General features: G+C 39.7%; 1 protein-coding gene across 2 annotated transcripts; it reads right to left on the bottom strand.

Annotated features, from left to right (window-relative positions):
• Positions 1-1100: 1100 nt before the first annotated feature.
• Positions 1101-17863, bottom strand: ticrr (TopBP1-interacting, checkpoint, and replication regulator). Of its 2 annotated transcripts, XM_078256607.1 has the most exons (22): positions 16168-17863; positions 15106-15343; positions 14579-14814; positions 13681-13915; positions 12761-12899; positions 12474-12601; positions 12019-12222; positions 11105-11247; positions 10646-10746; positions 9821-9914; positions 9316-9398; positions 8721-8951; positions 8422-8509; positions 8049-8127; positions 7502-7633; positions 7153-7243; positions 6979-7037; positions 6458-6735; positions 3226-5044; positions 2860-2964; positions 2488-2616; positions 1101-1804 (listed from the first exon to the last, which is right to left on the bottom strand). In XM_078256607.1, the coding sequence occupies exons 1-22, from the start codon at positions 16840-16842 to the stop codon at positions 1698-1700; spliced, it is 5394 nt and encodes a 1797-aa protein (XP_078112733.1). In that variant the 5' UTR covers positions 16843-17863; the 3' UTR covers positions 1101-1697. The 2 variants fall into 2 exon arrangements, with proteins under 2 accessions (XP_078112733.1, XP_078112732.1); XM_078256606.1 differs by having other exon boundaries at positions 2860-5044; positions 16168-17841.
• Positions 17864-20171: the final 2308 nt, after the last annotated feature.

The raw sequence follows: 20171 nt of genomic DNA, 5'->3' as shown, positions 1-20171 counted from the left end.
TTTATAGTATCAAATCATAACAAGAGTTAACAAGTTATCAAGAGTTACTTGAGTTCAGGTGTACCATATCTCATTTGGCCTGGCTTTATTTTGCACTTGTATTCATGGGGTATATCACAATATCTGTCAGTTTACCTACTTTGCAGTAAAATATTTTATACAAGAATCAATTTCATATGTGGGAGAACTATGCATATGAAAAACACTGTGCTTTGTTCTCCATTAGGGGTATCTCAAGATTTTTAATGCCTTCCCACTAGGCCTAAAAGGACATGGACTTGAAGAGAGTGAATACTTCTGCTGCATGGAATTCATTTTGTTCGTAAAAATCTGTTGGCACTCCATTTCATCAGTGTCAAAAAAAACCTTAATAGCTTATATATTTATTATGATTCAACAGGCCTTTTTACAGCAGATGTCTTTTATTTGTTATAGTATGAAAAGCACAGGTGTTACTATTAACAATAACAATGGCTCTGTTGTATTCTAGAGTAAGCCAACACATTAACAGTGAGCAAGCATGTACAATACCAAGACCTTAAAGCCAGCTAAATAGAATTCAGCTATGATTACATATATTCTACACCTAAGAAATGGGTCACCTTATCTGACTTCACATTAAGCAATAATTGGTGCTTGATGCCAAGCTAATCTCGTGAGTAATACTGACCAATGATATTCAAAGAATTCTAACCCCATAACAACTAGCAGTTCTGATGAAAAAAATCTGATCAGATATCATAATCATGGCTATAACATTTGGGGTTATCGGCAGCTATTGAAATGTAATTTCCTGTGTGAAAGAAGTCATTGATGACCTTCCTACTGAAAGCACACAAAGGATTTTATAGTTTTAGAGAACTGACCTTTGAACAGGAGGGTGATTACAGGACATAAGTATCAGGTTTCATTTTATTTGCTGGCAGTTGATAAACTTGAATTATAAAAGTCACTCAAAAAGAAGGAAGTATGTGCAGTGAAACGTTTAAGTTTGCATTACTGTACAAGGTTTTTTGTCTTTCCCTGCTTTATCAAATGTTCAAAAACAAGTGTGAATCCTGACAAAGCAGGGAGAGTATAGGATAAAAAAAGATTTTCAATCCTTAAGAAAACTGACTTTTATTTACATAAGACTTGCATACATAAAATATTTACAATATGAAATAATTAGGCCCTTCCCTTTCACTTAAAAGGAAGTTTATAACAAAAAAAAACTAATAAATAAACATGAATAGTATTTATATCAACACATTTAGGCTTTAGACTTGATTGTAAAATTGCTTATTACAATTTAGAAAAACAATGATATATCACCATTTTCTAATGTTTTAGCTTCAGAGAGGCCCGTGCAGAAAACATGGCATTTGTTGAATGTTAAAATCATTAACAAGAACAGTTTTTAAACATTTGGCAGAACTGCATAGCTTTTCAACTATGCGCTAAACTTACCTTTCTTAAAATGTCCTGATTAAAACAAAAGTTAGAACACCAAATGTCAGGGTCGAAAGTGTTGGTGGAGGAGACTGAAAGGGACATTCATTTATCTGTAAAGCCTTTCAAGTGGTGCTTGAAAGACATCTTTCAGATCTGCCATCAAAAGCACTCCTGACAAAATATGGCTAAGAAAGGCTCACAACTTCACAGTAAAACACAGAATGGACAATCTTTTTGCTTTGTTGCCAGATGATTTCCTCAATTCAGTGAAGCAGCCTCTTTCTGCTGTAGGTCTTTTCTGATGAGCGTGCGATTGGCTGGGGCGAGAGGTCCACTCCAACTTCTATCCTCCTCCCTGATGCAGCGTCATCTACAAAGTTTAGGCAAATAATGAGGATTGTTAGTTAACTAGAATCAAGGGTAATCGATACATATGCTTGTTCATTTCTGGCTATCAGGCCAGTGAAATAATGCTAGTGTGCTGACCTACTGGCTCACCTGGAGAAGTAGAAAATACACTACATGGCCAAGAGTACTACTTGTAAAGTGCTGATGTGTCTATAGCAGATGAGCTAAACAATTGTTATGCTCGCTTTGCATTTCCCTGCGCATTAAGTCAGGAGGGCTTTAAAGCATGTTAACACCACCAAGAAATCAGGAAGACCTGACGTTATCAGGTCTGGGTTCCAAACTGTGTTCTACCATGGATGTACAGGTGATGACCAACTAGCGCCGGTATCCACAATGATATTTAACCTGTCACTGGCTCAGTCTGTCATACCCACGAGCTTCAAGAAGTCCACCAGTATTCCTGTGCCCAAGAAAACAAGACCAGCCTGCCTGAATGACTACCGCCCAGTGGCACTCTACTCTGTAGTGATGAAATACTTTGAACGACTGGTCAAGGATTACATCTGCTCCTCACTACCCAGCAAAGTGGACCCTTTACAGTTTGCCTACCGTCATAACCAATAGGGCTGGGCAATATATTGATATTATAGCGATTTTGAAAAAAAACAGATAACTGTAAAACACAAGCACTGTACATCTTACCTTTAAAATGTGGAGTTCTCTTACTAGCAGAGCCTGTTTTGCCCTTGAACAACAATGGAGAGTGAGTGAGGGCCAAAATCCCAGTCGCCGTCACCGGCTTCCTCACCTTTGAGCTGGGAGGAGTCGCAACTGTCAAAATGTAGAAAGAAGCAGCGATAAAATTAGTTCTATTCTGCAACTTAATGAAATCATTTTAACATATCATTTAATATCTCATAAACTATTGTTTTAGTTGGACAAACACCATATCCTCATTCACTTGTCACATTTGTCACATATCATTGCACACTAAATATTTGGTCAGAATATAGAAGCTATTTTAAGTCAACAAAAAAAAAGTATCTTAGCTATAATTTGTGAACCATAGCTTACTTGACTTGACATCTCCGTTTCCAGCGGCCCAGATGATGTCTTCTTCTTCTCTCTGAGGATCAGCACAGTCAGCCTGCTCCGCTAGCTTCTCCATCCAGTACAAGCCTTCCAGTGGGGAAAGAGGAGATGCATCTGCTTTAACTGGGGGTGACTGTTTGGAAGTCAAAGCTAATAATGCAGTTTTGTTGTCTGAGGTCTCATCTGTGTCCTCAACATCCTGCAATTTGCTAACTCCAAGCTCAGCTTCCTCCAGCAACTCCACCAAAAAAGGCTCCCCCTTTAGACCACGGTCTTTGCCTCCAACCACTCCTGTCTGAGCTCTCTTCCTCCGAGGCCAGCTGTTGAAGTTGTCTGGGGTCACCTTACCTACACTCTGAGGTGAAGGAGTCAGGGGAATGATGTCTGCAGTTGCCACTGGAGACATTGTTCCTGCATGATGGCGTGTAGGGGTGTAAGACTGGCAGATGTAAGTTTGGACGCTTCCACCTTTTCCAGGGGTGCTCTTGGCCGGGGTGACATGAGCACAGATAGATGGTGAGACGCATCCTGGATCTCTGTGCTTAGAGAACAACGCCAAGGGGCTCTCCAGCTGAGAAGGTTTCACAACAACTAAAGGGCTCCGAGCTCCTGATCGAGAACCTCCATCTGAGGCCAAATCACCCGCATTCATGGAATCTGTACGTCTGATTTTGAGCTTGGGAAGTCCTGACGTTTGCATTTCCATTTCTACTTGGTAAGTCAGAGGGTTCGGAGTGCCCATGCTTTTCTGCCGACTAAGTCTTGCTGGGCCTCTAGGAGTTGAAAATCGAGGCGATTCATTTCCGTAGCCCAAACGAGCAGCAGCTTCTCTCTGTTGGCGGTCAGGCGTCTGCCGGAAGCCGTAGCTCCGGCTAGGTGTGCCTTGGGGTGGCTCACGTGATTTAGGAGACACTGCGTTCAACAAAAAGTCTTCACTGGACATTGAGGGCTTCCGTGAAAAGCTAATGTTCATCTTGATACCTCCACTAAGCTGGGTCTTTACAACTGCAGCATCTACAATGTCCATACTATCATCGTCTGTGGATGCAGAGTTAAAACATGAAGAGTCAAACGGCTGTGAATCTGTGTGGGAACTAGAGTCCGTTTCAGAGGATCGGGAAGGTTTAGCTTGTACCTCGTCTTTTGATTCTGACTGCATGTTCTTTTCCACAAGATTACATTTCTCAGCAGATTCAGTCTTTAGTTGGGAGGGAACATTCTCACTAGACTGAGACCTTAATATATGTCTGGTGGTTCCAGCCCCTTGACTAGGCCTCGGTTTTGTCAGGGACTTTGCTGGAGACTTTACTGAAGTATTTGGTCCTTCTGAATTAGTAGTACCTCCTACTGTTGTAAATACCGGCTTACATGGGGATGCAATGCTTGAATTCTTGCCTGGAGTTTGTCCAGAGCGAGTAATCATTTTGTCAGTAGGAATAGGGGTCTTGGATTGAGTTCTAGTGTTGGGTTTAGGTGGTGTGGATTGTGGAGGATGCATTTCCAGTAGACTAACAGTGTCACCTTTTTCAGGTGTTTTCATCTCGTTGTGAAGTTTTTCAGAGAGCTTCTGATTTTTTTCCTGCGTAAAAGTAACACTATTTGCAGTCTTTTCTGGGGTCTTGAAAATGTCTATTTTAGTGTTTGTGCTTTTGACAGGACTACTGAACTCATTGGGTGTTTTCGCCAGTCTCGGCGAGGTACGTGATGCAGTACGAGGCGACTCTGGCACCTTGAAAGTAACAATGCCCTCTGCCATTCTACATTTTCGAGGGGATGGAGACCACGTGACACTCTTCTTGGGGGTCTTGGAAATTGGGCTATTGAGAAGATGTAATCCAGAAGAGACGTGGCATTCAACCAAGGCCTTGACCGGAGTCCTGAGAATACCCTTCAGTGGACTCCTCACAGGGCTCTCCTTAGTAGGTGTCTCTACCAAAGGAGTCTTTCTGGCTGGAGATCTGAAAGGACTGCCTCTCAGACCCATGCCATGTTCACGAGAGCTGCCTGCTACAGGGCTCTCTGCAACAGAGAAAACACACATCCTGGATGGAGGTGGGGTTTTGGAGGACTCTGGGGTTCGATGGGTCTTGGGTGTCCTGGGTGTCGTGATCCCATGCGTGGCCCTCCCATGTTTGCCAGGTGACTTTGTTGGAGTTTTATTTGGACTCTAATACAAACACAAAAAAATAATTATTAAACCTGCAATAACTTTTTGGCCATTTGGGGGCAGCGGAAACAAGTTGTGAACACAAAATTGACAGATATAGTGAACTCGTTATAAACAGTTCCTTATTACAGACCTAGCAGTTACAGAGCAACATTGTTATTTACCTGAGTAGTGTTTGTGGCCACTTAGTGAATGCAAGTTCAATATTCAATGTTTTTGGTCTCTACCTATTCCTGAGGGAAATATCTGGCTCTTCAGCTGCTAAATGCTGCACAATGTTCACCACCTGGTTGCCAACTGTGTCTGTCTGCTATTTGGTGCTGAGCAGGTAGTGTACAGTGGGTTTTTAGAGCTTCTTTTTTTTTTTTTAACTATAAAAAGCTGCCCGTTGCGGCTAAAAACTGCGCTATAAGAGCGGTAAAAGTGAATCAAAACATTAAAGTTGAGGGACGGAGAGCTAAACAATAATATGAAACTCGCTACAAAGCTACGTAAAGTTGACAAAAGCTGAGAAAAGCTGCAGATTCAGGTGATAATTATCTGTAGGTCCAGCACTAAAAGCAATACCGTTCACATTGTCACTTGATACATTGTTATTATAAAAATATTGATAACAGCCGCTTTAAATCAGATTTAAGAGTGACGCAATCACACAATTTCAGAATTTACCTTTATACCCCATTAATATTTAATGTAGTTTTTTGAAGTACTTATTCTGAAAAATCACTTGACTCAGTAAAGGGATAGTTCAGCATATTGAGGAGGGGAGGATGGAAGATGGCTGAATGAATATATAGATACTGTAGTTAAATGGATGTCTTCAAATATTTATTGAACAAGCAGTGCTATACAAAATTAAAATGAAAATATATTTCTAAGGCGTATGCCGGAAAACAATGATGTGTAAAGGAAATAAGGCTGGGTATCGTTCAAAGCATTTCGATACCGATACCGTGACTTTGATACCGGTTTCTAAACGATTCAATTAAACGATTACAACATTACACAATACGGCACAAAGTTTTTCCTGCGCGTCTCTACGACGTGTGACGTTAGACAGCCAATCACCAACATTGTTAGATCTTGGTAGAAGCATACTGCATGCTTATTGGCTCACTGAGGATGATGAGATTCACTACTAAAGGTATTGAAAGACGAGGCATTTTTCGATACTCAATACTTTAGAGGCAATGCGGTCGGTGCCTAAAAAGTATCGAATTCGCTACCCAGCCCTAAAAGTATAAGAATGTTATTTTTTTTATTTTGATGATACTTTTATAAAAAAAGTGTAGGAATCTTATCACGAATCTGTCAGCAAATTGAACTATTTGCAGACGTTAAGTCTTTAGGTAGTACAGCTACTAATGCATGTGATGTGTTTTGGTGAACCTTATTATTAAAGAAAGAACTTACCTCAAAGACAGAAGAGTCTGTGGACAGCCGTGACCTGGTGGGCCTGGTTGCACAAGACTGGTCAGAGGGCCGACTGGGGGAATTAGCAGCCCCGAAAAGGAGACGCATGGGAGATCGAACCGTCTTTATGTTAACCCCACAGATTTTGCCATCGCTGAGAGTAAGCTGGGATGCAGAGAGAGCCCGGTCCAGGTTGCGGGAGCGAGGTTGAGAACTCGAGTAGAAGACGTTCGAGTGTCTTCGAGCAAACTTCTTTATCCTTGGGCTCCTTCTTAGGTCTGATACAAAACCAAAGCAGAAAGACTAAGTTATGGGTAGTGCTCCAATGAAACAAAATAAATATTACAAGCAGTCAACCCAGGACAAAGACTGATCTCTGATTCTTTCCTTGATTTTGAAAGACAACAAACACTTCTGTTGTGTACTTAAACCAAAGACAAATACTGACTATAATTCTGTCATCCATAAATGTAAATATATATTTTGTGTGGAAAAGCAACATGGTGGTATGAGTTAAATACCTTCTGAAGGTTTTACTGGTGATTCTTCCACAATGCACTCCTCAGTTGGGACAGATCTCCTGAAAAAAAACATTTTTAGTTCACAATAATAAGCAACTGCAGATAATGTTTGGGTTATACAATACATATAGTTACTCAGTAAATCTTAATAAGGCAAAGATAAAGCACCCATACCTTCCCATTTTCTGCCTGTATAGGAGGCGACTTGACACTTGCTTGTGGTGGGGTGTTTCACACACTTTCTTTGTTAAAAGTGTGTGCCTCTCTGAAAAGTAAGAATTTCTTTTGAGATAAATTGCTCAAAAAAAAAAAAAATCCAGTTAATTGAAATGAACATGCTATGGGACAATCTCCTATCACTAAAAAAATACACTTAACTTCTTTTTTACCATCATTGAACATCTGAATATCAAGATTGCATGGCTATATACTGAAAAGTAAAAGGGTCTCCTCTCATGCATACAAAGGTCATTTACAACAGTTTTTTTCCTTTTAATTAATTTGCAATAATGAACTTCTTTACCTTCAGATTCGTCAGATCGCTTGCGTTTCATGCCTTCCACAGCGGACACAGACTGGCTCCTCGGCAGTTTGGCTCTCTTTGAGGGGGATACAATCTCTTGGTTGAACAGATTTCTTCTCACCTTTGTCACCTCTGTGGACAATCAGAACACGGTCTGTATTTAGGACTCTCATTTCAACGCAGTGATGGTCAAAGGTAACACTGCTCCCAAATTCTGTCTTTAGAGTTTAAAACAAACAATCTCCCTCCATCAGCTTGAAAAAAGGATGTAAAGAGTTTTTAGTTTGCTTCTTTGTGGGAAAAAAAACAGATGCTTAATTAAGCTTGAATTACATTTCTTACAACATACTGAAAAAACTAATGGACAGCAGATTAAAAGATTATTCTGTAGATGTGGTTTGAGATTTCTGAGGATGTTTGGATTCATTTATACCAAATTAATTCAAGCGGTTACAGAGGTTCGGTTTTATATTCAAAAGATGAGATTTAGGGTTGAGTAAGCAAGTGGCGCTGGATGTGTTTAAGTGAAATGTCAAATAAAACATACCTTGTGTTTCTTGTTTCTGAGGTTTAGGTGGTGGTTCTGCAACAGGTTTCTTCAAAGCAACGCAGACCTTTGATTTGGACTAATTAATACACAATAAAGCCGGTAAAGTAACCTGGATTAGACAGCTGAAATATACATTAAACATGTGCAAATGTCAGCTCAGCTCTCTTAGTTGGATGATGGTCTTCACACAGAACAAAACGCATTTCAGAAATTAGACAATGCATTTAAAACGTATATGATATGCCTTTGGATGACGCTAAGCTGGTTAAAACCCAACAATTAGTGTTATTATGAAAATATTAGTTGATCAAGGTTTCATAAAACTCCAATAAAAATATCAGCAGTGATTCATTATCTATGGTCATCTTACAGCTCTTGTAGTCTTTTTGGGGATTTCTATTTGGCGAAGACTCTGTGATGATTCAGTCATACTACGATGACGAGTCAGCATCCCACTCCTAAAAATAAAAAAATAAAATAAATTAAAAAAAAAAGAAGAAAGAAAATCCTGGACATATATCTTACAAAATACATACGTCATGGCTTAATCATTAAAATTGTTACTAGACAATGCTTCCAATCCAGTGACATTCAAAGAGCAACATCATCATCTTCAATTACATGTCTTCTGTGATGTTTTTTTAATTCCATTAATACAGCCTCCCTCACCTCCTGTTGCTGGCCGAGCGATTTCGCAGGTCCTGCAGGCGATCTCTGCCATCTGAAACCAGGCTGTGTGTGGAGAGGGGAGGTGAGGAGGCTGAAGGAGAAACGCTGTCTTTGGCAACTGACTCGTCGCTGAAGAAGTCAGCAGGCAGGGCAGCCACCAAAGCCTCAGGGAGCTGGGTGCCCAGACTATGGTAGATGTCTGCCAGCACTCTGGGGACTGCAGTCAGGAACCTGGCATGACACAGAAAGACCGTAAACTTAGTATATAACAACTTTAGATGAGAAGATTTGGCTCATTTATTTATTGATATTTATCAGTTTTGTTTTTAAAAACTAAATATTTATGGCAATCAAGAAGCAAAAGCATGTTAGCGAAATAAGTGCAATGAGTACAGGATACTGAAAATAATGAATTTGTAACTAAATATATAGTAACTAACTATTGACTCCCAACAAATGTCATCAATAACTACTGCTTCCATATTGTCTTTTACTTAACTAACAATTCATTTTCAAACAAATCAGCTTCATAGCATTAAAATGCTAGGCTTTCATTATTCTTGATTAATCTGGACACACACACACACACACTTACCCTGGGAGGACTTCATCTCCAAGAAACCTTGCTAGACAAACTGGGTCTTTTGTTAAAGAGATTATTCTGAGCATTTCAGCCACCTGAGAATAAGGAGAGATAAGAATTTTCTTTTTTACATTTGCTCTATTGTGCAACTAATGACATACATAAAGACATAAATTTAAACATAAACTCTGCTGGTCAAAATGGTTTCAGGCTGTTGATAAATATATATATATATATATATATATATATATATATATATATATATATATATATATATATATATATATATATATTTTTTAAATGTGGGAATATGTCAATTCAATCGGATATCTTATCATTGTGGTAATTAATGAAGACAATCAGTAGGCCTACTAATCGATTAATCGAGAAAATAATCAACAGATTAATTGACAATATAAATAACTGTTAGTTGCAGCCCTGGGCAGGGTTACTCTTCTGCCCTTTCATAAAGAAAGAAGATTTAACTGCACCAGTGACACAATAGTGAGCATCTCACCTCCTCTGCCATCTGATCCACATCCAGTAGGTCAGACTGCTCCACAGAGAAAAGTCTGCACAACTCCAGCCTCAGCAACGCCTGAAGCTTGCACCTAGAGGAGACAACCTGTGTTACTGACGCATAAATATAATTCATTTGACTCCAAAAAAGAAAACCTTTTATTAAAGAAACGTTAAACCTTTATTTATCAAGGAGGATGGGCACAAGGTTTATCAACTAAGACCACCCACAAACAGACAAACACACATTTCGCACCTGGGAGAGAGCCAGTGTAACTACAGCCAGGTGTTTTATGCAACTTTTCCATTACGTGGTACCTGCTCGACTCGCCTTTTTTGGTTTTCCATTACAAAAAAAAAAAAAAAAAGCACCTGGTACCTGCTAACAGGTACTTTTTTTTGGTATCACCAGTCGAGGTTCCAAGCGAGCTGAGCCGATACCAAAAGGTGACGTGGAAGCGACAGAGGGGGGTGTCCTGAACAACCCGCCATTTTTAAATAGTTTAGCCAGCTGCCTCCAGCTTCTTTTGAAACAAAATGTGTCTTCTGGCTGTGGCAACAACAACACACCTTCCACGTTCTGTGTGTGTGTGTGTGTGTGTCGCGTTAGGTCATGGCAGTTTACTGCGGCAGTGCTATGACGACCAGCCACACTGAGGCGGTACTAAAATCAGCAATGGATAAACGGACGAGTGAGGCGAGTAGAGTCGAGCAGGTACCATGTAATGGAAAAACGCCGTAAGTGGCTGGTCAATAAGCTGAGTTTTACACATTTTACTGACCCAAAAAAACAAGATAACACACGAATGTCGAAAGCACTCACTCTCTGACTTTGCTATCAACATCAGCAGCCGTGCCGTAGAGCTGTCTGATTGATTTGCTGGTCTTGAGGAGGTGTTGCTGGACAAACCGGGAGGTCTTTACCTGCAAAGAAGACAACATTTTAGATATGTTTAATCCCAGTCCAACTGTTCACTTTGATGTACTTTGTGATGCACTGAATGCTTTCATTAACCCGATAAAAAAAGTTTCTGCATCTTATATCACCAGTTATTTTCTTTCCCCTACAGTGGGCATGTAAATCTAAAAAACTTTTAATCTGGCAATGTACCAAAAATGTACTAACTAACAAAACAAATTAAAATCACAGTGTATGATTATCCACAATTGTGCAGCACAACAATCTATCAATTCATCCACCAACAAATAATAATAACCAGTCTGCTGTAAAGATGAAAGTGGGTCAGTGTTGAAGTGCATTTAAAGCTGCCACGTGTCTCACCTGCAGGTCTGATTCTGTAACGAGGAATGTTTTCACAGCAAACAGGAGCTGCTGGACACCAGTGAGGAGGGACTCTCTCTCTGCCATGGTCTTCTCATAACTGCACTTTAGATAGGACAGCAGATCTTCCTCACTAGTGAAACCTGGGCAAAGGAAGCAGATACATTACTTGATAGGGGTGTAAAAAAAAAAAAAAAATCAATTCCCATTCGAATCGCGATTCAAGCTCTACAGATTCAAAATCGATTCATAAATTTTTTTTTTATTGAATGTCTACTGCAATCACATGGGAAAAGTAACTACATTTACATACTGTGAATCGTTTTTGAATCGAGAATCATTTTTCAATCGAAAATTGATTTTGAATCAAATCTTGAGCCTGAAAATCGATATTGAATCGTGACATTTTCTGAATCGTGCTCCCCTATTACTTTATTATTTTACCAAAAGGTAATTTGATAATATGCTTATATTAAAAAGGACAATTCTGGCGCAAAACGAACCTAGGGCTTAATAACAGATGTGTACCCCCTCGATCGCTCTCTGGGACATGTTTTCATGCTAATCGAATGTGTTTGTAGCTTGGAACAAGCTAGCGCGGAAAAAAAGACCGCAGCTCCCAAGACGGCGGCCGCCTGTATACGAGAACGTGACTGTCTTTATAATCTATCTTTTTAATAAACTGTCTGTACACTTAAAATGTTCTCAATGCTTCGGTTAACATTTAGGGACCCTTATTATGCTACCGTTGAAGTGTGGTGATATTTTGAGCCTTTTTAGTGGTAGAAATAGCGATTTGTTTTTACTTTCCCTGTGCCCCGAATACTAGCGTTAGGTAATCAGCAGTCCGCGCTAGCGTCTTTCTATATTATATATATATATATTTTTTTTTATATATTAAAAGTCACACTCACTAATGGTGTTCGCTCCTCCAGATTTGTTCCTGTCACTTGAAAGTCTCTTCCCCTGTCTGTCTGGGCCCCTGCCCTCGGCCACCAGCTGCTCAGCCTCTGCCTGGTTTTTTTGGGCTTTGACATTCAGCCGCGCCACGTTCAGCATCTGCAGAGAGCGGCTCATGGTCTTCATCTTCTGTTTCACCGGTGTGCGCTGGGCGCCACCTGTAGATCAAAGATGGTAAATGATAGAGAAATATTTTGTGCAGCTTTCCCTCAGGTCAAAATCTTGATAAGCCAATACTGGAAATTGAACATTTTTCTTCCATTTCCTCACAATTTTAAACTTAACTTATGTTTAAAAGGATAACTGGTTATTCCCGATATCTTAAACTTAACTTCTATACTTTTACAAATTTCACAGCTTTCATAGAAACCCTGGAATATGCATAACAATTAAGATGAGGCTTTCTCACGTTTCTTGCCCCTCTTGGCATCTGCACCCCGGGATGTTTGATACAATTCAGCCAGACCACTGATCAGCTCCTGCTGTAGGACAGACAACTCCTCCTCTTCTCTCTGCTCTGGCACTGCATGCAGCAACCTGTTCAAAGAAGGTGAAACATCAGGACCATCTGTCACTTTCTGTGGCAAAAACGATTTTGTTTTAGGTTGCCATTGTTTATTTTTGTGTTTAAATTTTTATATAATTCTTGCTTCAAAAGCACTGTATACAAATTCTACCTTAAAAGTTCAATCTTACCTCATTGACTCCATTAAATGGGAACTCACTCCTGACTGGTCTGACTGAGGGAACCAACTCTCCAACATGCCTGCTGTAAGCTGGCAATGGCTGACTTCCCGCTGAGCCCACTCAGGAACCTGTTGATCTTTTCGATGGTCTGAGGAAAAAAATAAAAATAAAAACCCCCAGCAATAAACAGCTAGAAATAATACAACATAACATGCATTGAAAATAAAACTCAGGGTTCATATGCATTTTAACCAATACTTTTCCATGACTTTTTGGCAAATGTCCATGACTATGTATGTACAAATCTGTGTTAAAGTTTTCCCCTTAGAGGTTTTAACAATAAAATGAATGACAATTTATGTTGTTAGTAGTGGGATTTGTAATATCGCGCCCCGAATAGAACATTGACGTTAGGACGACGTGAAATACATTTATTAATCACATATTATTATGCTGTGTTAAAAAGAAATTCCATGACTTTTCCAAAACTTTCTGGGTCTTTTTATGTTTCCAAAACCTTTCCAGGCCTGGAATTTGTATTTTTCAAATTCCATAACTTTTCCAGGTTTTTTCAAAACGTATGAACCCTGAAAACTATACTGCCACCTTCTAACAGATTTTAAAGTTTTGCTGTCTCTAATATTTGCCATTTGAATGACACATACACAGATTAGGAACGTAAAAATGTAAGTAAGGCATCTAGCATTACATGTTAAAAAAAAGGGAAATTAGAACATTATACCATCTTGTATATTAACTGTAACAAGTGAACTGTGTACTTTTAACAGCTAAAAGTTAACACCGACTTTTCGGTAACATACTTTTATTTTTGGTGACTTGTGTGTTTATTGATAAATTCAGGCAGGAATGTTTCCCAAGATACACACGTTCAATGTTTTGAACCCTGGATATTACTGTTCTATCCTCACCTTTAACAGTGTCACCATCATCCTCCATGATGTCATACACTACTCCCAGAACACTGCTCACAACATCTGGCAATTCAGCTGAGGTTTCTTCTGTGGCAGGGGCAATTATTTCGGTAGTTAGGAACTGATCATGCTGAGTGACTCCAGACTGGAGAATAGTGAGCAGAGCTGTAGTGTGTGACAAAGGGGAGAGGACAGCCGAGCACACCAGGCCGCTGTCATTCACCTCAGAAAGCTGGGAGAACAAGCATAAAAAGGGAAAGAGGAGGAGAAGTGAATCAGTAAATGCACAGAGAGAAGAGGGACATTTCTATTTCAGTGTGTGTGTGTGTGTGTGTATATATATATAAATAAAATAATGGCTAGTTTATGTTCCAACTGACTCTCTATTCGACTGAGCAATTGGCATGTGACTTACACTGTACAGATCTCTATACACTGTTTAAGTGTTAACAGGAAAAATCCACAACTAGACACACAATAAATATTATTAACTCATAAATCTAAAAATCAAAGACATCCAGTTCATTAAGAGTTATGGTGGCATTAAAGTGTTAAAATCCATTTTTTTGGTTTGCCATCTGTCCTTCAACTTGACTTGTCTGCTTGCCATGTTTGATAGAGAGTGCTGTGTGTTCTTCCAATTGAGATAATGTTCAACTGGAAATGTATCTCTGCAATGTATTTCTCACTCAACTTTGCTCCTAGACTCTCAGGGACTGACATGAAAACCTGATTGCTATTGAGATGTTGACAATGTTTTTCTGTTAAATTATTGCAAAAATAGGGAGTGTCATCATGAGACCAGAAAACTGGGTCAGCTGTACTGTGTAACTGAAATACAATTTGCACATGAGCACCTTGTGAAAAACAGCACTGTTGTGTTTGGATGTCTCACCATGTGCAGAGCGTGAGCGGACAGCTCCATCAGGAGATGCTGGAAGGCAGCAGTAGCTCCCTGGTTACTGCTGCTGGAACAATGTAGCACCCATGACTCTGTGGAGGTCTGTGTTAGTGAAGAGTCATCCCAGTCCTGCAGCACTCCCTTCAGACACACTTCCACCGACTCTGGGAGAAGCCTCTGTCTACGAGACACTGGCTCAACCTTGATGCTACAACTCTGTGTCATGTCACCTGGGTGGGTGAAGAACAACACAACACACATAAATAATGGCAGTTCATTCTCAACTTCATGTTTAATTTGCTTAATTCCCCTTGTCTGACACTTATGCATCTCATATCATTTCTGCTGTTGTGTTTGGTTCTTGTTCAGATACCTACCCATCTAACGAATATTCGGATGCAGCCCTATTTTGTATCTGTATTTAAACTACAGATCACATGAATAGTTTTAACTGCTGCACTATTTCAGCCATGTTTGAATCATAGCAGATGATGATAAGAGTTTACTTCCAAGTTACCAACCTTGCTCCCACCGAAGAACACCGCTAATGACAGGAAAAGCCAGGTTGTGGAGCCTTTCAGAAGACAGCAGGTATCCAATGCTGGACTTGAATGCAAAACTCCTTCTCCTGTAGCCGGAGTCTGGCTTTTGAGTGAAGCAGAGATTCAGCAGTGCAACCATAGGGATCACTCTGCCACCCAGCTGAGCTAGAACCTCTGACAGCTTGTCAAAGCTGAGGTGATCCTCACACCTCATGACCTGCAAGAAGACAAAACATCAAAGTTGCTTATGTTAGTGAAAAAGGAAATTTGTTTTAACAGCCACTTTGAATAGCGATCTATGTTTATAGCCATTCTATGACTGGTTAAACAGAGTATGAGGTTAGTTTAGGTTAATGCCTTGATCAATCATGCCGTTTTTAAATATTTACCAATGTATTGCCTCATTTGGTGGTGTTGATGATAATGGGTATTTTCCTAAGTTGTATTTGTCATTTTATTTTATGTTTTTTTTGTTTTGTGTTTGTGTAACATTGTTGCTTGCTAGTTTGTTAGTTCTTTGGAATTGCCTGATGGGTTGCCTGTATAAGATAAAAACTATTGCTGTTCTGTCTGTTTTTCTTTTGTATTTGTAAAAAGAAACAAATGATGATGATAACTGGTGAAAAGAGTGCTGTCCAACACGTCATTCAAAAACTCTCCCAGGTGCTCAACTGAGTATTTGATGACCGAAAAGGCCAAAGCATATACTAAAATTCTCACCCATCACCATCTCAATAGGCCAAAAAGTGTGATACACAGTAGCCTAAATGTTGCCGTTCCTGGTCCTAAAGGCGGCTTTACAGTTGAAATGATATGAACTTCTACGACTGCATTAGCTACCTAAAAAAGTGAGTGACACTTACCTGCTAACTACCATTTACAATATTTACGATTTTTTCTGATTTCACCACTTAGTTACACAGGAAAGCAACACTATTTACATCCATATGATTTGTTATGAACTTACCGGTTCATAGATATTGTGGTTTTTGTCAAAACTGTCCAGTTATTTTTGTACTCAATATTCTTTGTTGTACTCACCTGGACATGTGATCTACTGTCAATCCAGTGCAGCACAACTTGTCGCTGAGCCAGCATGTCGTGAAGCCCCTTGGGTATGATGTGTTCCGTCACATCTGTAGGCAGATCACGGTTTCCCAAGGAAAGATAGTCCACAAGTTGTGATCTGGAACGTGGACACTCCGAGACAATAAACACCACATTCTTCCCGTTGTTTGACATATCGTCCTCCTGTGAAACACTGGGCTTTCCAGCTCGGGTCGACCTCCGCGGCCTCAAGGACTGTTTAGTGGGAGAGGTGATGTCTGGTCTGTCCCATTGGAAGTCCAGCAGGGTTTCTTTAAGTGCATTTTGAACTGAGACAGAACGCTTGGATAGCTGCTTCTGCTGAGAAGGGCACTGTTTATCCTTCAGGTCAAACTTGGCTTCAAACTCTATTTCAAAATCCTCAAACGTTTTGTGGCGAAGCTCCTTGAAGTCTGACCCCCGTGATAAGAAGTTTGCATTGCGGCCAGTCTTGGATTGAAAGAATTTATAACCCCAGCGCAATTTGTCAAATCCATATTTGTAGCCGAAATGCAGCAGGGTTTGTAATATTCCTCGTTTCACGTGATGATTTCTGGCATCCAGTTGATCTCCTGAATCGTGATCACCATAATCCACATCGATAACAAAAACCAAGTTGTGTAAAGCCATAACGTCAACTGCAGTGTCCCCAAAGACAGCGAGTGGCTCCAGAACCCTTAACTCAACGAAAAGCCATGAAAACAGGAGGTCAGCGTTGCTCAAATGTATTCAGGTCCATTGTCATTTCATAGTGTGTAGGCACAAGGACGCCATTTACAGCTGCCAACTAAGGACAGTTCATGTTTCTAGCTAACGTCAGCTAACGTTAGCGTAACTACCAAGACTTAATTTAACGTAATTACAAATTAGCTTCGCCTAGGTTTAGCGCTTGCCGTTGTAACTTCGAAATAACTTGCACCCAATGTAGAAAAGAAAGACGTCCGAGCTTATTCACGTTAGATATCAAAACTGCTTAAAATGTCCATATAACGTTAAACCCGCACCTAAACTCATCCATATTCGCCATTTTCTCTTAGCTGTCTGTACCGTCCTTAACCGTTCGCGCTCGTTGAACAGGAGCCTACTCCTTCGCTGTGATTGGTTACATCCTGTAATAACAACAACCTAATTGGTCCGAAAGAAGGTGTAAGCTATCCGGCGATTCGCCACAAGTCTCATGTTAATTTTATATTGGGCAAATGCACCGTCAATCAAACCTGCACATATTACGTACTACATAAACAGGCACCGCTTGCATTTAACTTTTAAAAGCTCCTTTTTCGTAAAGCATTATGTACATTAAGATGCAACTGTCAATATAATACATCCATTGATGCAACGGATAACTTGAAAAATAAAATAAATACGTCGATCTGCATGTTAGTCTCTGAGTTATCAATAGTTTAATTTTGTGAAAGTTAACTGCTCTGCATAGCTAACGCTAGTTACCCTACAGTCTACACAGCATTGTGTGACGCTGCTGTTTCTAGAGACACACCAGCCAAGGACCACTACTCCCTTTCTTCCTCTACAATATATGCAGAAGTAGACTACATTTATGGATTTCCACTTTTTGATGCTCAAAGTAAATATATGCCCCACACCTAACAAGTGAACTGGAAAATAAACAAAGCAACATGGATAAATTATAAAATATCTTCCTTTCCCTTTGAACATTTTGGGACCAAATGACATATTTTATTACTAGGAAAATCTAGGCGATTTAAGGGTAATACAAAAAAATAGAACTTTATTTATCCCAAGAAAAATTGTTAAAATTAGAGAAGAGGGTAAATATAAAGAGTGAAAAATATCAAGAAAGGTGCAAGTATAAATATGCAATGTCCACACTCGGCTGCCTGCTCTGTGTGTTTGTTTATAGGAAAGAGACCAAATAAAAACTGTGACTCAGACAGTTTTTTATATCATGTTGGTCCATAGATGACTATTCACTTGCTCTGGTGTGCCAAGTAAAGCACTGGAATGAGAGCTTGGTATTCTTAACCATTCTGTCTCTCACTGCCTACAATGGAAAAGCTCTCATTCAGAGCAACATTTGGTTTTGATCCGAAGGTCTGGGTCTTCTCACTGGTTTTTCAATGTTCCCTCAAGCTTTTAGCAAAACTAGAAAACTGACGTATAATGATAATTGTCCTCATTGTGTCATTGATATATCAATTCAATGACTACACAAACGTTAGTGTAAATAAGACTGTGGATGACATTTTGATAACTCACCAGTCTACATAGGCTAGTACATACACCTTTGATATTATTACTTGATATATAGTGAGATTTGTCAGCATTGGTATACAATGCATAATAATAAACCATAATAAAACAGCTATGACCAAAATCCTTAAAACAGGCAATATCATCTTTAAGTACATGGAGCCAGCTTTTCAGTTTTTCAGGTAATTTGTGGACGGGGTAAGTATAGCATCTTCATGCCACTCCCCAGGGCTTAAGGGCAAACCAGAAAAAAAGGTATGTGGGTCACCTTCTGTTTCACAACCGTGATTACCTCTTTTCTACAGCACCAGGGGGAGATGAAGAGCTTAGAAAAGCTTTGAAATAGAGAGCGCGAGAGAGAGAGAGAGAGAGAGAGAGAGAGAGAGAGAGAGAGAGAGAGAGAGAGAGAGAGAGAGCGAGAGAGAGATGAAAGAACCATGCTGAATGTTCTAGACTGCTTTCTGTGTCCCACTAGCCTGACAAGCCAGACATCAAGACCCTGGCTGCAAATAACATTTGCTGCCGCTAGGGCGCGTCTAGATTTCTAGGCTAGTGTCCCACCAGACACCCCCTAAATCATGAAGGATGTAGGTCAGGGATGCTTTTAGGAAATTGCTGCTGCTTAGACTAAATACACACTTGTGTACACATGCACAAATATCGTGTGCATGAAAGTGCACAGACAAACACACACACACACACACACACACACACACACACACACTCCTAACACTGTTGGTTACCTCCGGGTCTCTCAGTAGCTCAATAAGGATTAATCTTTGTCAGGGGTCAAAGTTCATGTGTAGCCTAACTGTAGTAAGATATGATCATAGTAAATACAGCCTGGGGAGTAAAACAAAAACAAGGGCAGTAAATAAAAAGAAGAAAAATTTGGACCACAAGTTTGTTGGACATTTTATGGTTTCACTTATATGGTTTGTATGTTTTCACAGGTTTATGGTACAGTGACTACTGTGGTCCAGAGTGAAATGTGTCAACAACTATTGGATGGATTGGTATGGAATGTAGTTCCCCTTTTGCTCGCTAGTGGAAGAATCCTGATGACCTTGATGAAGTCCAATACTTTAACAGATATTTCTATAACTATGTATTCAGTGGGTAAACTACACTCATTATTGTAACACTGGCAATTGCCATCTTGAGTTGGCAACAGAGGCCAACAAAGTACAGCTTAGAGTGATTAAACGTAAGCAAATTCTGACAATGTAATGCTGCGCCTAGCAAGTCTGATGTGTCCTAAAATATCCACTGTACAGATGATAACCCCTGTTTATTTTAAATTACCTTGTGTTTTTTTTATTTACTTTGTGCTTTTTTGTTTGTTTTTTTTAAATTGTTTTATTCTGTGTGCTGTTGCTTACTTTTATTATTATTATTTGTTTCTTTGCTTTTACCTGTAATCTGTAAAGTGCATTGAGTTGCCTTTAGGTATGAAATATAATAAATAAATTTGCCTCGCCTTGCCTAATATTAAGCAAAGTTGTGTCTTAATTTTTCATCCATCATTTTGTTTGCCTTCAGACTTTAAGGGTTCAAAATATTCAGCAGGTCATTTTGGAGTTCATTGCATACCTTAATTGACACCAACCAGGCAAGTAGTCATCACACACCCACTGCTATAAATGTCAATAGATTCATGAAAATGCAATTAGGGCGGGCATGTGGATGTTAGTTCTGAGACAGAAACAGCACAAACACACAATAGA

Source organism: Sander vitreus, chromosome 8, assembly GCF_031162955.1.
Source record: "Sander vitreus isolate 19-12246 chromosome 8, sanVit1, whole genome shotgun sequence".
Classification (NCBI taxonomy): domain Eukaryota; kingdom Metazoa; phylum Chordata; class Actinopteri; order Perciformes; family Percidae; genus Sander; species Sander vitreus.
The sequence above is the reverse complement of the archived record's forward strand: the minus strand, read 5'-3'. Positions and strand labels throughout refer to the sequence as shown.

What these genes read in the sequence shown, in the direction of transcription:
- ticrr (XM_078256606.1), bottom strand. Translation starts at nt 16,842, where the DNA reads ATGGCTTTACACAACTTGGTTTTTGTTATCGATGTGGATTATGGTGAT. An exon ending in TGGAGGAGCGAACACCATTA is followed by an intron (nt 11,248 to 12,018) that starts GTGAGTGTGACT and finishes TCCTTTGCCCAG; the next exon opens with GTTTCACTAGTGAGGAAGAT. An exon ending in TCAGAAACAAGAAACACAAG is followed by an intron (nt 7,634 to 8,048) that starts GTATGTTTTATT and finishes GATTGTCCACAG; the next exon opens with AGGTGACAAAGGTGAGAAGA.